This window comes from Nymphaea colorata, chromosome 11 (assembly GCF_008831285.2).
Source record: "Nymphaea colorata isolate Beijing-Zhang1983 chromosome 11, ASM883128v2, whole genome shotgun sequence".
Classification (NCBI taxonomy): domain Eukaryota; kingdom Viridiplantae; phylum Streptophyta; class Magnoliopsida; order Nymphaeales; family Nymphaeaceae; genus Nymphaea; species Nymphaea colorata.
In genome coordinates, this window is record NC_045148.1 from 13,482,929 (window position 1) to 13,494,406 (window position 11,478).

Genomic DNA, 11,478 nt, shown 5'->3' on the forward strand with positions numbered 1-11,478 from the left:
AATCTAAACTAAACACTTAAGACTGGTTCATACGTTTGCAACCCATGTCTTCTCGCTTTTTTTGTCTTCAAAATGAAGCTTGAGCGGCAACATGATAAACACCAAAGGGCAAAAGCTTGTTGCAAAATCATGTCCCCTTTTTTTATGAAAATGAGATGCAAGTTGATTGACTCGGATATTTGAATATGTAAAAGAGTTTCTTGCAGGCAAGTTTCAGTATTGCAGTCAAAAGTTGGAAAGCCTTAAAATCCAAAAACGGAACCACTGGAACGGCCTAGTTCCTTTGCAAGTGTCCTGCCTCAGGACTATGTTTTATGTGCCCATGACGGGCTCATCAATCTCCCAAGTTTGACTTAATCAGATTGTAATGGCGTATCATCCCAATGCTCCGGACCCGTCGAACAAGACAGACCTGTTTGACTTATGAACTGGCACCGGTTATAGGATAAGGACGAGGCTGGAACATTAGATGATCCATACTGTTATTATGTTAGACAAGACAACCTTCTAATATATGTACAAGTATTAGTTGGAAACGTTGCATCAGCCACATGGTCTCCCTCACGAGACAAAAGGGTAGTGGTGGGAAGGATAACAATGTTTACTTTATCTGATGCAACCTATCGATGCGTAGACCGAATTCTTTGTAGTAACAGCCTTAAAGAATTAGCCAAGTCAATCATATGTAAATGACTTCATCAACCGTCTTCAATCCTCGGGCCGTCTTTTTCATTGTTAAGATTAAAATGATATGCATATGGCCCTAAGTCACATGGACATGGTAAATTTGTCCTCCTTCTGTCGACACTCTTTAAGACATTATTGGAACCAGACTTTGGATTGGGTTCGATCAGAAAGCACATTAAACCCTTTTTCTTTTTAAAAGATGCATGAATTTATGTGTATACATCATACAAAATGTGCACATTTATGCATACATTGCTGTGTTCCTATACTCATGTTTTGTAAAATTACCGTACCAGCTGTATCTACATGACTTAGCTATACTTGGTCTACATTCGTACTTGTTCCGGTCCATCCATCGCTCAATGCCGAAAAATTAATTAAACCATCTTTGATAGGCTTTTCTGATCAGCGACACTTGTCCAATAAGAGAAGGCGTAACGCGAGGCAGAGAGAGTTTTTGACTTTGAAGGCAAACCATGTTAAAGTCAGCTAGGGAAGGCCTTATAAAAAGCTACAAGTTGTGACATAAGATTCAAGCCGTCCACCAGCAGCGCATGGTTGAAAACGTTTAAAAATTGCACATGGTTATCCAAACATCACAAAGTCGTAACGGACCTCGAGAGTTCGTTCCTTTTTTGGGTCATATTGGAAGAGGTTGTTGTGCTTCAACTTCTATTTCATGTGATTTTTGATTCACAAGTTCGCCTTTTAGAAGGTCACCAACTAATATATACCTCAACCGAAACAACTCAGGTTTATCCCCAACCCGTCAAGTCCAATCCGACCTCCATCATCCATTTTTCTGCACTATAAATGCTGTGTCAAGCTCCCTTTGGCATCCATTGCTCCTCTCCTGCGTTTCCTTTTTCTGTCGAAGCATGTCCAAGGTTTACCCCAAGCATCTCTTCTTCCCATCATCATCAGCTTCTTCTTCTAGTTCTTCCCCTGTTTCATGGACGCCTCCCCCAATACCTTCGCCTCCCTACTTGGAGAAATCACCCAAATGCTCTAAAGTTAAACATGCAACGTTCACTGTCTGGATGAAGTCTTTGCTTTTCAACAGCAGCGGCTGCACGGTGTTCGACTGTAATGGCAAAATAATCTATCGAATCGACACCTACGGTCACAAATTCAACGACGAAATCTATGTGATGGATATTGAAGGGGAAGTCTTGGTTACCTTAATTAAGAAGGTATCTTATTCAACTCCTGAGCTTGTACTTGGTTAATGAACCCGCATGCATGCACTTATTATGTAGTAGTAGTACTCATGCACGACTGCCATGACTATTTCTTTTGTGACTCTGATTGATAAACATGTGTATCTTATACTTTGTTGTAAGGCAAAAATACAGACGATTTTGATGTGCTACCCGCGTGCTTTGCAGACTGAAACTTAGATACGCTTTCTCTTGCAGCAAATGTGCTTGGCTGGGCATTGGGAAGGATACAGGTACGAGGAAAAAGATCCATGGTTCAAGTTCAAAAACTCATGGTTTTCTAAGTGGCGCTCTGTCAACTATATCACCGTCTTAGAGGGAAACCGATCTACTTGCTACAAGGTGGAGGGCTCACCAAGCAAACCGGAGATGAAGATAGTGGAGCCGGCAAAACAACATGTAGTAGCACAGGTATGAAATGGAGTCCCTGAAAATAATGATATTTAAACAGATTTCCGGCAAAAGGAGGCGAGCGCGCGGGTGTAAGGTAATGAAGATAAGTAATTAGACGGTCATGTTTCTACTGCTGTTCCTCACGACTGATGAGATTCTGTTAACTTTCCCATGAAATAACTGCAGGTTTTAAAACAGATTCGATATATATTGAAACGGATTTGGTTCATGGAAACACATGCCAAGCACTCAAATGCTGAATATGCGGTCCTAAATCGTCACTTCTCCACGCATGCATGTCATGTTGGGGAACGATTTCTCCCTTCTCTTTAGTTCCCCCATCGAAGTGAAATAAATTAGCAGCAGCTAGGGCCTTTGAGCTGCCTCCATTACAAAGTCCCCCGATATAATTAATTCGAAGTAAGTTGAAGAACAACATACATATATGAGCGTCGAATTAATCCTCCCCAGAAATAAACTGTCATCTTCTGCCTGCCGATGTTGCCTCTTTCTTAATGCTTCCGGTTCTTTTCTTTTTCTAGTTGCTGTCTTTCTTTTTGTTTTCATGTTTTCTTCATGATTTGACCATTGAAAGGGGAGAGTTGCTAACCCAAATGGATGTTGGGGCAGGTGAAGAAGAAGAAGTCGAGCTCAGGAGTGCTGCTGGGTGATGATGTGTTGAGCTTAGCGGTGGAGCCCAAAACCGATCCTTCTCTCATTGTTGGCATCATTTTTGTACAAACTATTATGAAGCACCAAATCTGAAAATGCAGATGCTCCGACCCCCCTTGTTTTCTTCTCTTCAAAAATTGGTCTTAATTTTCATTTTTCATGGGCTTAGTTAATCAAATGGGTCGCATACAAAATGAAGATGTGGAGGAACTAAGTTTTAAGAGCGAACTAACTAATATGAAAAGAGGACCAAGCTGGTGTAAGGGCTGGCCTCACTGCGTACTCGTAATGCCTTTCCCTCCCCGTCAGAATACACGTTACAACTGCAGGGCTTCACTTTCAAAACTTTCACACGTAAATGATTCATTAGATTGTGTTCTTGTGTTCCACGGAACATCGTGTTCTTGCAAATGTGGACCAACAGCCTTTCCGCCTCCTACCGAGCAAATAAGCAAATGACCATCGCCTATCGGGAATGGACTACTATGAACCCACTCGCTTCCAACTCAAATCTGGACTGCGCCATCTCTCTCTTCTGCCTTCCTGCGTCGCCTGCGCGCGTTAGGGTTTCTGAGTTGGGCCTTCTGGCGGTCGTAGATGTGGAGGAGATCTGCCTCCTTCGTCCTCGACAGGCAACCAAACCCTCCCGATCGGGCGGGTGCGCCCTCCGACATGACTGAGCTCCGCCAGCCGCCGGCCAGCTCGGCCTACTACCAGACCCGCGCCGAGCACCACACGGTCACCAGCGATTGGCTGGCTCAGGCCCAGGCAGCCACCTCATCAGACCGCACGCAGCCGATCCGGCAGTTCAAGCTGCCCGAAGCCGACGGCGTGTGCTCGGACGGGGCCACGACCTTCAGCGTTATCGAAGAGTTCAATTACTGGAGGAAGAAACCGGATCTCGCGGAGGCCGTCGCGGCAATTATGGCACTGGCTTCCGTCATTCGGTCGAGCAAGGCGACGACGATGATGGAGCTCGAGATTGAGTTGAAGAAGGCCGTCGATTCTCTCAAGGCAGGTATCCTAGGGCTTAGCATGTATTCGCGCTTTCCTGTTATTGAACCTGACTAACGTTGCCGCTGAACTTGGAAGGAATCCTTTCGTTGCAAATTCACGACAAGTCCAATGTTCTCATGGTCGTCATGTTTGCTTGTTTATGTTATACTGGTGATTTTGTCTCCGTTGGAATACTTTTTCATTCCCTGTTTCTTATAAATGAAAGCGAAAACATATTTCCAGTGACATGGCTGTTCCTTTCTCACTGGTTCGACGAATTGTGGTGTTTCATGCCAAATTTCGAACACTTGGCAGCCTATGTAGAGTAACCTGTTATTAGAGTAAGTTGGTCCATTGTAGAATCCAATATGGTATTCTTTGTGTTATACTGGTGATTTAGCTCTTCTGAAACGCTGGGCCTTTTCCTGTTGCTTATAAATGAAAACGAAAAAGAAATTCGAGTTCCCTGCCATGGCTTACATTATTTTCCTTTTCTGATGGGTCATCAATTTTTTTAAGTTTTTCAATATCGTGGTTAAACTACTAAAGATGGCACTTTTGTTCCTCTGCAATAAATCTTTTACTCCAGTCAGGGACCCAAGGTCAGTACCTGAATTTCCATATATCAAAATCATCAGCATATCAAATCGAAGTGCCATGTCTGTGTCAATCGTATCATGGAGAGCCATTGTCATTCAGCTTGCTTCATGTCCACGCTTTGAACTGAAATTTATGCAACAATCCTACTGAGTCAGATCCCTATTGTCTGTTAATGAGGGCTGTTGTGCGCATTCAGAATCTGAGGTAGAGTGCATAAAGCCAGAGTTTAGGTTGCCTTGATATGGACAAAATTCAACTATAGATTATGTGAGTGGAATTACATGAAAAAGTCCAGGTACTTGTAGCATGTCCAGAATAACTTAGATAGGTCAAGTACTATATTAAGCTAGAATCATATTTTTAATATTTTACGATAGCAATCAATTTTATGTGCTTCGGTTTGTGTAACTATCCTGTAGCTGTTGTGTGTAGGTTCCATTTGTGAGTTATACATAATATAATTTGGCACATTTATGCACCATGGATGATAGTTTTTTGTCATCATTTTGCATGGCTACTTATTTTTTATTGCTTTTTCCTACTCGTTTTGTCTGATACATAGCATGTTGCTTCATTCAGTTTTCAGTTTTGGTTGAGATTTAAGGGCCTTTTAGTTTTACTAATTCATACGTATCGATCTCTCAGTCATGGGACACAACATCTATTTCCTTGACAGCCGCCTGTGATCTGTTCATGCGCTATGTGACAAGAACTACTGCTTTGGAGTATGAAAATTTTGATGCAGCCAAATGTCGTCTCATTGAAAGAGGGGAGAAATTTGGCGAGATCTCTCTCAAGGTATCACAATTTTTTAGTATAAGATCATGATTTGATCTGCTTATGTTTATCAGATGTAGAATCTAAAGTATTGAGGTATACATGCCATTTACATCTATTCTGTCAAAAAAGGGGAAATGTACATCTGTTTAAAATTTTTCTCATGCCACTCTTCTATGGCTTTGAGCCTGCAGTTGCTACAGATATATGATTATTGTCTCATATAAGCACCTACTCGTTGGATCTTACTGGTTTGAAGATTGGGTCTTATAGAGACTGCAATCATAATCTGTAGTGTAATTAATGGTAAAATTTTTGTGGTTTTGTTGGACGTTGCAGCTAAGTTTTGTGATTGCATTCTTCAGAAATGATCATGATGACCTGACTTTTGTTTCAGGCACGCAGAACAATTGCAATGCTTAGTCAAGATTTTATATTTGATGGTTGTACAATTTTGGTCCATGGTTTCTCAAGAGTTGTCCTTGAAGTACTTAAGATGGCTGCAGGAAATGGGAAGATCTTCCGAGTCTTTTGTACAGGTGTGCTGGTTCACTCTTTTGTTCATATGGTTACAGAATATGCTGCTTGACTATTTCTGTGTTCTTGCTTTTTCACCTTCTTTTGGGTTACATTGTACAGAAGGAAGGCCAGATAAGACAGGTTTACGCTTTGCAAAGGAAATGGTTACACTTGGGGTGCCTGTAAAGCTGCTTATTGACTCAGCAGTGGCGTACACAATGGATGAGGTTGACATGGTATTGTTTGGAGCTGATGGCGTTGTTGAAAGTGGTGGCATCATCAATATGATGGGCACTTATCAAACTGCATTGGTAGCTCGTAGCATGAACAAGCCTGTTTATGTAGCTGCAGAAAGCTACAAGGTATGCCTTGGTAACTCATTTGCAGTGTCTCATGGGGCGTATTTCTTTTGTTAATCTTATTGATATAGAATGGATTGAGCTTCTTATTAATCATTTTAGGTGAATGTAGGACTTCTGCTTGAAGGCTGTAAAGTCTACTGAAGTTTTCCCTTTTGAGTTGTCAATGTTAATACTTGCTGACGACGTTGGGTCCTTACAAACTCAACTTTTGCACTGAATTCACGATCCATTCTCATGGTCATGGTTAGAGCACAAAAATGAGTTTTAACCATAATAGTAAAATGTGAACTATCCCAAGGCTAGATATCCAGCTGGGTTTCACCTGAACTATCCCTGGGATATGAATCACTTGATGCAGTCACCGGCATCATGAGCAAAGATTATGTCTCACAAGTGCGAGATGTCAGAGGTACTCTAGGATAGGACAGGATCCTCGAATCAAAATTGTTGCATGCTTGTAAGCTGCATTCTGCACAGTGGCTCATGGTCAATAAACTTGATTATCGTATGACTATCATCTTAGTTGATCTAAGTCTGAATTGTTTTGGATGCGTGTCACTTGTTTCTCTTTGTTTTGGCACAGTAATTTGGATTCCTGAAAAAATGTGCCAAGTACGAGACATCTCCAATACATTTGACTCTTGTCTGTGGTTCAAATCAATTTGCAGTTTGCTCGACTCTATCCACTGGATCAGAAGGACTTATCTCCAGCTCTTCGTCCAATTGATTTTGGACTACCAGTGCCTGCACCAATTGAGGCTGAGTCATCTGCAAGAGACTATACACCTCCTCAATACCTCACTCTTTTGTTCACAGATTTGGGCGTGCTCACACCCTCTGTTGTGAGCGATGAGCTGATTCAATTATACTTGTAATTCTAATCAAGATCCCGCATGGACAAGGATGCCAATGTAACCCTTCACAGCGACCATTGCGATTGCTAATTTGATATGGAACATGGCCATCTGGCCAGTCCTTACTGACAAATTGCGGGACAAAGATTTTGTTTCTTATAAAGGCTGTTCATAAGAAATATGAATCGTTAGCTGGATATATTCGTGCAATTTATTCTAGATGCGTCTCTCTCTCTCTCTCTCTCTCTCTCTCTTTTCCCTGGAAGTGCAATGCATCTGCTACTTCATTCCTCTCTCTGCAATGCATCCAGTACTTCATTCCTCTCCTTCTCTCTCTGATTCAGGTTGCCTGATTGGATCTTATGCTCTATTTGGGAGCTTTTTTTCTAGTTCCAGTAAAGACAATTATTTGGAAATTGTGTTTTTCACAAAAAAGTGAATGGGAAGGTTGTTCGCAAGGTTCTTGGGTTGCTGGAATTGAATGTGACGCTGGTTTTGTCCAGTATCAAATGTAATCAAAATTCTTAGTTTTATGCTCTGAAAACTGAATTCATAGCTGATATAGTCAATGATTCAATGGGTCAGGGCCACTTACTTTTTTTCTCCATTTCTCATTTTTTCACTGGATTTGATCCTGATGGGAACACAAGAGAGAACTATGAATACTTTGGTAATTGCTACTTGGGTATCTAGAATATCTATGTCCAAAGACAAAAAAACAAATGAATAACGAGGGTGTATCTCTGGGTAACATGGCAGTTTGCCTAATGCAGGACATCCTATCATCATAGTGTTTTATAATTTTAAGTTTAGAGATCGGGTTGCCACTCATTTCACCTTATTGAGTCACGCATCAGTCTCTTCATCTGGTCGCTAGCGTGCTCTGACCAGTATAGATAACTCTAGATTTGATGTTTTAGTTCAAGTTATTCGTGGCACAGACAAGCGATGACTTCGATGCTAATCTTAAATTGCACTTTGTGCCAAGTACAGTTGGGCCACGATGGACCCAGTTGGACCTTACATTCAATGATAGTAAGAATTAGAAGCGATGTAACTACCTACAATCAGAGGTTGAAACTGTCCAAGAAATTGCAAAATTAACCGATAGGAGGCACTACTTCCCGTGTCCCTAATCAGTTAATATTAAAAGTTGAGGAGGAACGAGACTGTTCAGTCTTTCTTGGGAATAAGCTTTGCTCTTAGCGGGGGAATAAGCTTTGCTCTTAGCTCCGCTGGATCAGTCTCATTGAAATGGTCTTCCGGCTTCCAGTAGCCAGTGATGGGGTCTCTCATCCAGTACACTTGCTTCGTCTGCTCTTGCGGTTCAACCAGTTTGCATGGGGACAACCTCTCTGGAAGCTTCGTAGTCTTCCCCCCAGTGGACGCTAGAACAGCATATGTTCTTTGGCTGCAAAAGAGAGCACATGATTAGACAAAAGAAATGAGATTAAACTAGGCTTCAGAAAAGTCTGCTGAGGGACCAAGTAGAGGATGATCAGGGCCCCAAACAAAGGGCCTACAATTGTACATGGTTGCGGAGTCCGGTTTTCGTGTTGTCTTTTCTCCATCTAAAGGCCATTTTGCGCTTCATAGGACACACCATATTCATCCAAGCTTAACCAGGGATAAAACGTGAGGTTCTGTTTGGGCAAACCATTCTGATTAACGTATCCGGTTCAAAGCGTTTCTGCGGTTAGTGGATGCCTAACTCTCAACTCAGTTCTCATTGTTTTTCCTTAACTGAATAAAAATTTGTCGTTTTATCATCAAGAAAATACATGAAAAATAGGCCTAACTTTTGATTTTTTTTAATTAGTAGAACAATATAGTATAATAATTATTTAATTATTAAGAAAAAATTATGTTATTTGGATATAATTAATCATGATTCAGTATTACTGTAGGTCAAAAAACAAATACAAACTAATGAACTTACATTTTCTCTTCATTAAGCTTACTTGGTCTTTTTATCAAATTAACTGAATAACCAATCAAAAAGTCAACAAACAAATACCCTTGCGCTTGGAGCAATAGTGAGGTAAAACAGAGACACGTTTCATTATCGGCTGATGGGCAAAAGAGGTAGAAGGTCTTATGTATGTTTGGGCCAGGGCTGCATGTTCGGGGCCAAAGATTGTGGAACTGCCCTGGGCGAGGGGAGGAATGGAATCAAATGGGCAAATTAAGCTTTCCTTTCTCAAAGATGTAGAAAATATCCCGTGACACTGAACTGCGCGGGGGACATTAGATTAGATGTTCCATGAAAACGCAGCTCCCTCTTCTCTCCAGACAAAAACGCACGACAGTCTTTTTATCAATAATGCAACGTACAAATTTCTTTTTAACTAAAAATTTGAACAATATATAAAGTATTAAGCGCATATCTTTTTATCGCAATGAATTCTGTAGAAGGATTCTAGAAAATTTCTCCAAAAACAAAAATCCTTCGCAATCGCACGGATAGAGCTCTGTGAGGAAACTCATCCTACGAAAGGATGTCGTGGGTATTACGTCCCACGAAGTACGCTGGGAGATAAGACTCCCGACCTTCATTGCAAAAGAAGGAAAACCTATGCACATGCAAAAGATTTCAGGAAAAAACAGTGAAAGCCGCGCGCGAACTCAACCCATGTCAGCAACCGGAACAGAAAGTGTCACACTATGATCTCCCTATTCCTACTCTTACGCAGAAGCAAGTCTAGTCTCTTAGGGGCTTCATTCGTGGTATTCAATGAGGAAACTTAATTTCTCCCTTTACAGTTGCAATCTTTTCCTCACAGGCGGTGGTAAAATATTGCCTTGGAAAAATAAAACTCATTGTCTTGTTGAAAAAGAGGGAGAGAGAGTACTATGGTGATAGAAGCTACGTCTTACCTGAGTTGCAGCATCTTCTTCGCACAAGTCCTGGCCATCGTTATATGTTGAAAGCGTAGACAAAGGGGGGGGAGAGAGAGAGAGGCAGATTATTGAGCCTGGAGGCGGTGCATGTATAACACTCCTTTGGCGATTATTTATATACAACGGGAGGAAAGAGAGAGAACGAGAGAGATGTAGCCCTCGCTGTCATATTCTCTGAGCTGGACTCTAATCGATTATTAACGAAGATAAAGCAAACTACCCGTTTCCATATCATCCGTTTCACGAAGCGCGTTTTCTTTCTTTCCTAAAACTTTATCCGTATCTAATTTCTTTCTTTTTTTTTTGTTTTTGGTACAATTATCGCAAGAAAGTTCGGGAGGCCTGTTAATTTGCAGCCTTCATTTTGAAATAGCGACGATACTTTTCAAATTTTGTACACAACTGTTTAATTTGCGGATTACTGCTAAACAAAACAAGGGCTTAAGCTACTCTGCTGCTGGGGGAGAGCCCCTCCTTTTATTGACAAAAAATGACATATACAGATTCCACAAGCTTTTGCATTGTCCTTTGAAGTTAAAAAGCGGTTATTTTTTCTGCTGAAAATTACTAGTCTTATCGTGCTCTCAACTCAATCCGATGCGCTGTTTAATTACTTGTAGAGATAAGTTTATTGACGATAAGTTTCATTCAAAACTTCTATTGCTTACTCCCCTTTGTAGGGGATCATGCTTCCCTTCACCTTGAGGTAAATAGAGATAACGAGTGCATTTTCACTCGTTTGACTGAAACGATGAGGTGAAAATTATCTTTTTATCTATGTCAAAGTTTTCTGCGCTTCCAGAAAATGACTATAACCCGCTGTGTACTGTAGACGGAGGGAAAGAGAGGGAAAAGAATTGATAGAAAGGAAAGGAAAGCAAAGCAAAGCAAACATAATGAAGAGAGAAGGGGAGGAAAGGAAAAATAATGAAAGGATACCACACAATATCCCATTGGATTTATATTGATAATTGCATTCATTTTCCTTCCTCTCTTTTCCTTTTTCTTGTGTCCAAATCGGGTTTTTTTTTTTTTTTGTCTTTTCTTCCCACACCTTATTAATTAGCCAACCAAACATGTATACCAATTTTTGGCATATGTTTTAATAAAAGAAATGGAGGCCCAATCCTACTGCAGATTTGATTCTGAATTAGCCAACCAAACATAGTAATGACCATTATTTCCCTTTGTTTCCTCCAAAGAAACAGGGCGTAAGGGTGGGCAGCAATGGACTAATTGTAGGGAAAAGTGCACTGAAAAGTTGGGGCAGTTTCTTCAACTAATTTTACTTTTAAAACAGGTACTTTTCATTCGTCATTCCCATCAAGCATTCATCTTGCGTGAGTAAATTGCTTTTACTTATATTCTTCAACTTCGCCAAAGGATAAAACATATTTTTTCTGTAATGTAGCCCTGAAATCACCAGTCTACATTGGCAAGCTGCTGCCAAGAAAATATCTAAGACCTTCTTCGCCTGCCACTTGAGGTGAATTTGGA

General features: G+C 40.9%; 3 protein-coding genes across 3 annotated transcripts; 2 read left to right on the top strand and 1 right to left on the bottom strand.

Moving 5' to 3' along the window:
* The first annotated feature begins 1,565 nt into the window (after nt 1-1,565).
* LOC116263563 (protein LURP-one-related 3-like) lies at nt 1,566-3,065 on the top strand. The gene is made up of 3 exons (XM_031643300.1): nt 1,566-1,880; nt 2,106-2,318; nt 2,931-3,065. The coding sequence occupies exons 1-3, from the start codon at nt 1,566-1,568 to the stop codon at nt 3,063-3,065; spliced, it is 663 nt and encodes a 220-aa protein (XP_031499160.1).
* Nucleotides 3,066-3,413: 348 nt separating this feature from the next.
* Nucleotides 3,414-7,277, top strand: LOC116265047 (uncharacterized). The gene is made up of 5 exons (XM_031645574.2): nt 3,414-3,986; nt 5,214-5,366; nt 5,743-5,884; nt 5,985-6,226; nt 6,895-7,277. The coding sequence occupies exons 1-5, from the start codon at nt 3,570-3,572 to the stop codon at nt 7,099-7,101; spliced, it is 1,161 nt and encodes a 386-aa protein (XP_031501434.1). The 5' UTR covers nt 3,414-3,569; the 3' UTR covers nt 7,102-7,277.
* A 973-nt stretch (nt 7,278-8,250) lies between these two features.
* Nucleotides 8,251-10,045, bottom strand: LOC116264911 (protein SENESCENCE-ASSOCIATED GENE 21, mitochondrial-like). Its single transcript, XM_031645367.1, has 2 exons — nt 9,958-10,045; nt 8,251-8,491 (listed from the first exon to the last, which is right to left on the bottom strand). The coding sequence occupies exons 1-2, from the start codon at nt 9,993-9,995 to the stop codon at nt 8,254-8,256; spliced, it is 276 nt and encodes a 91-aa protein (XP_031501227.1). The 5' UTR covers nt 9,996-10,045; the 3' UTR covers nt 8,251-8,253.
* Between the last annotated feature and the right edge of the window lie 1,433 nt (nt 10,046-11,478).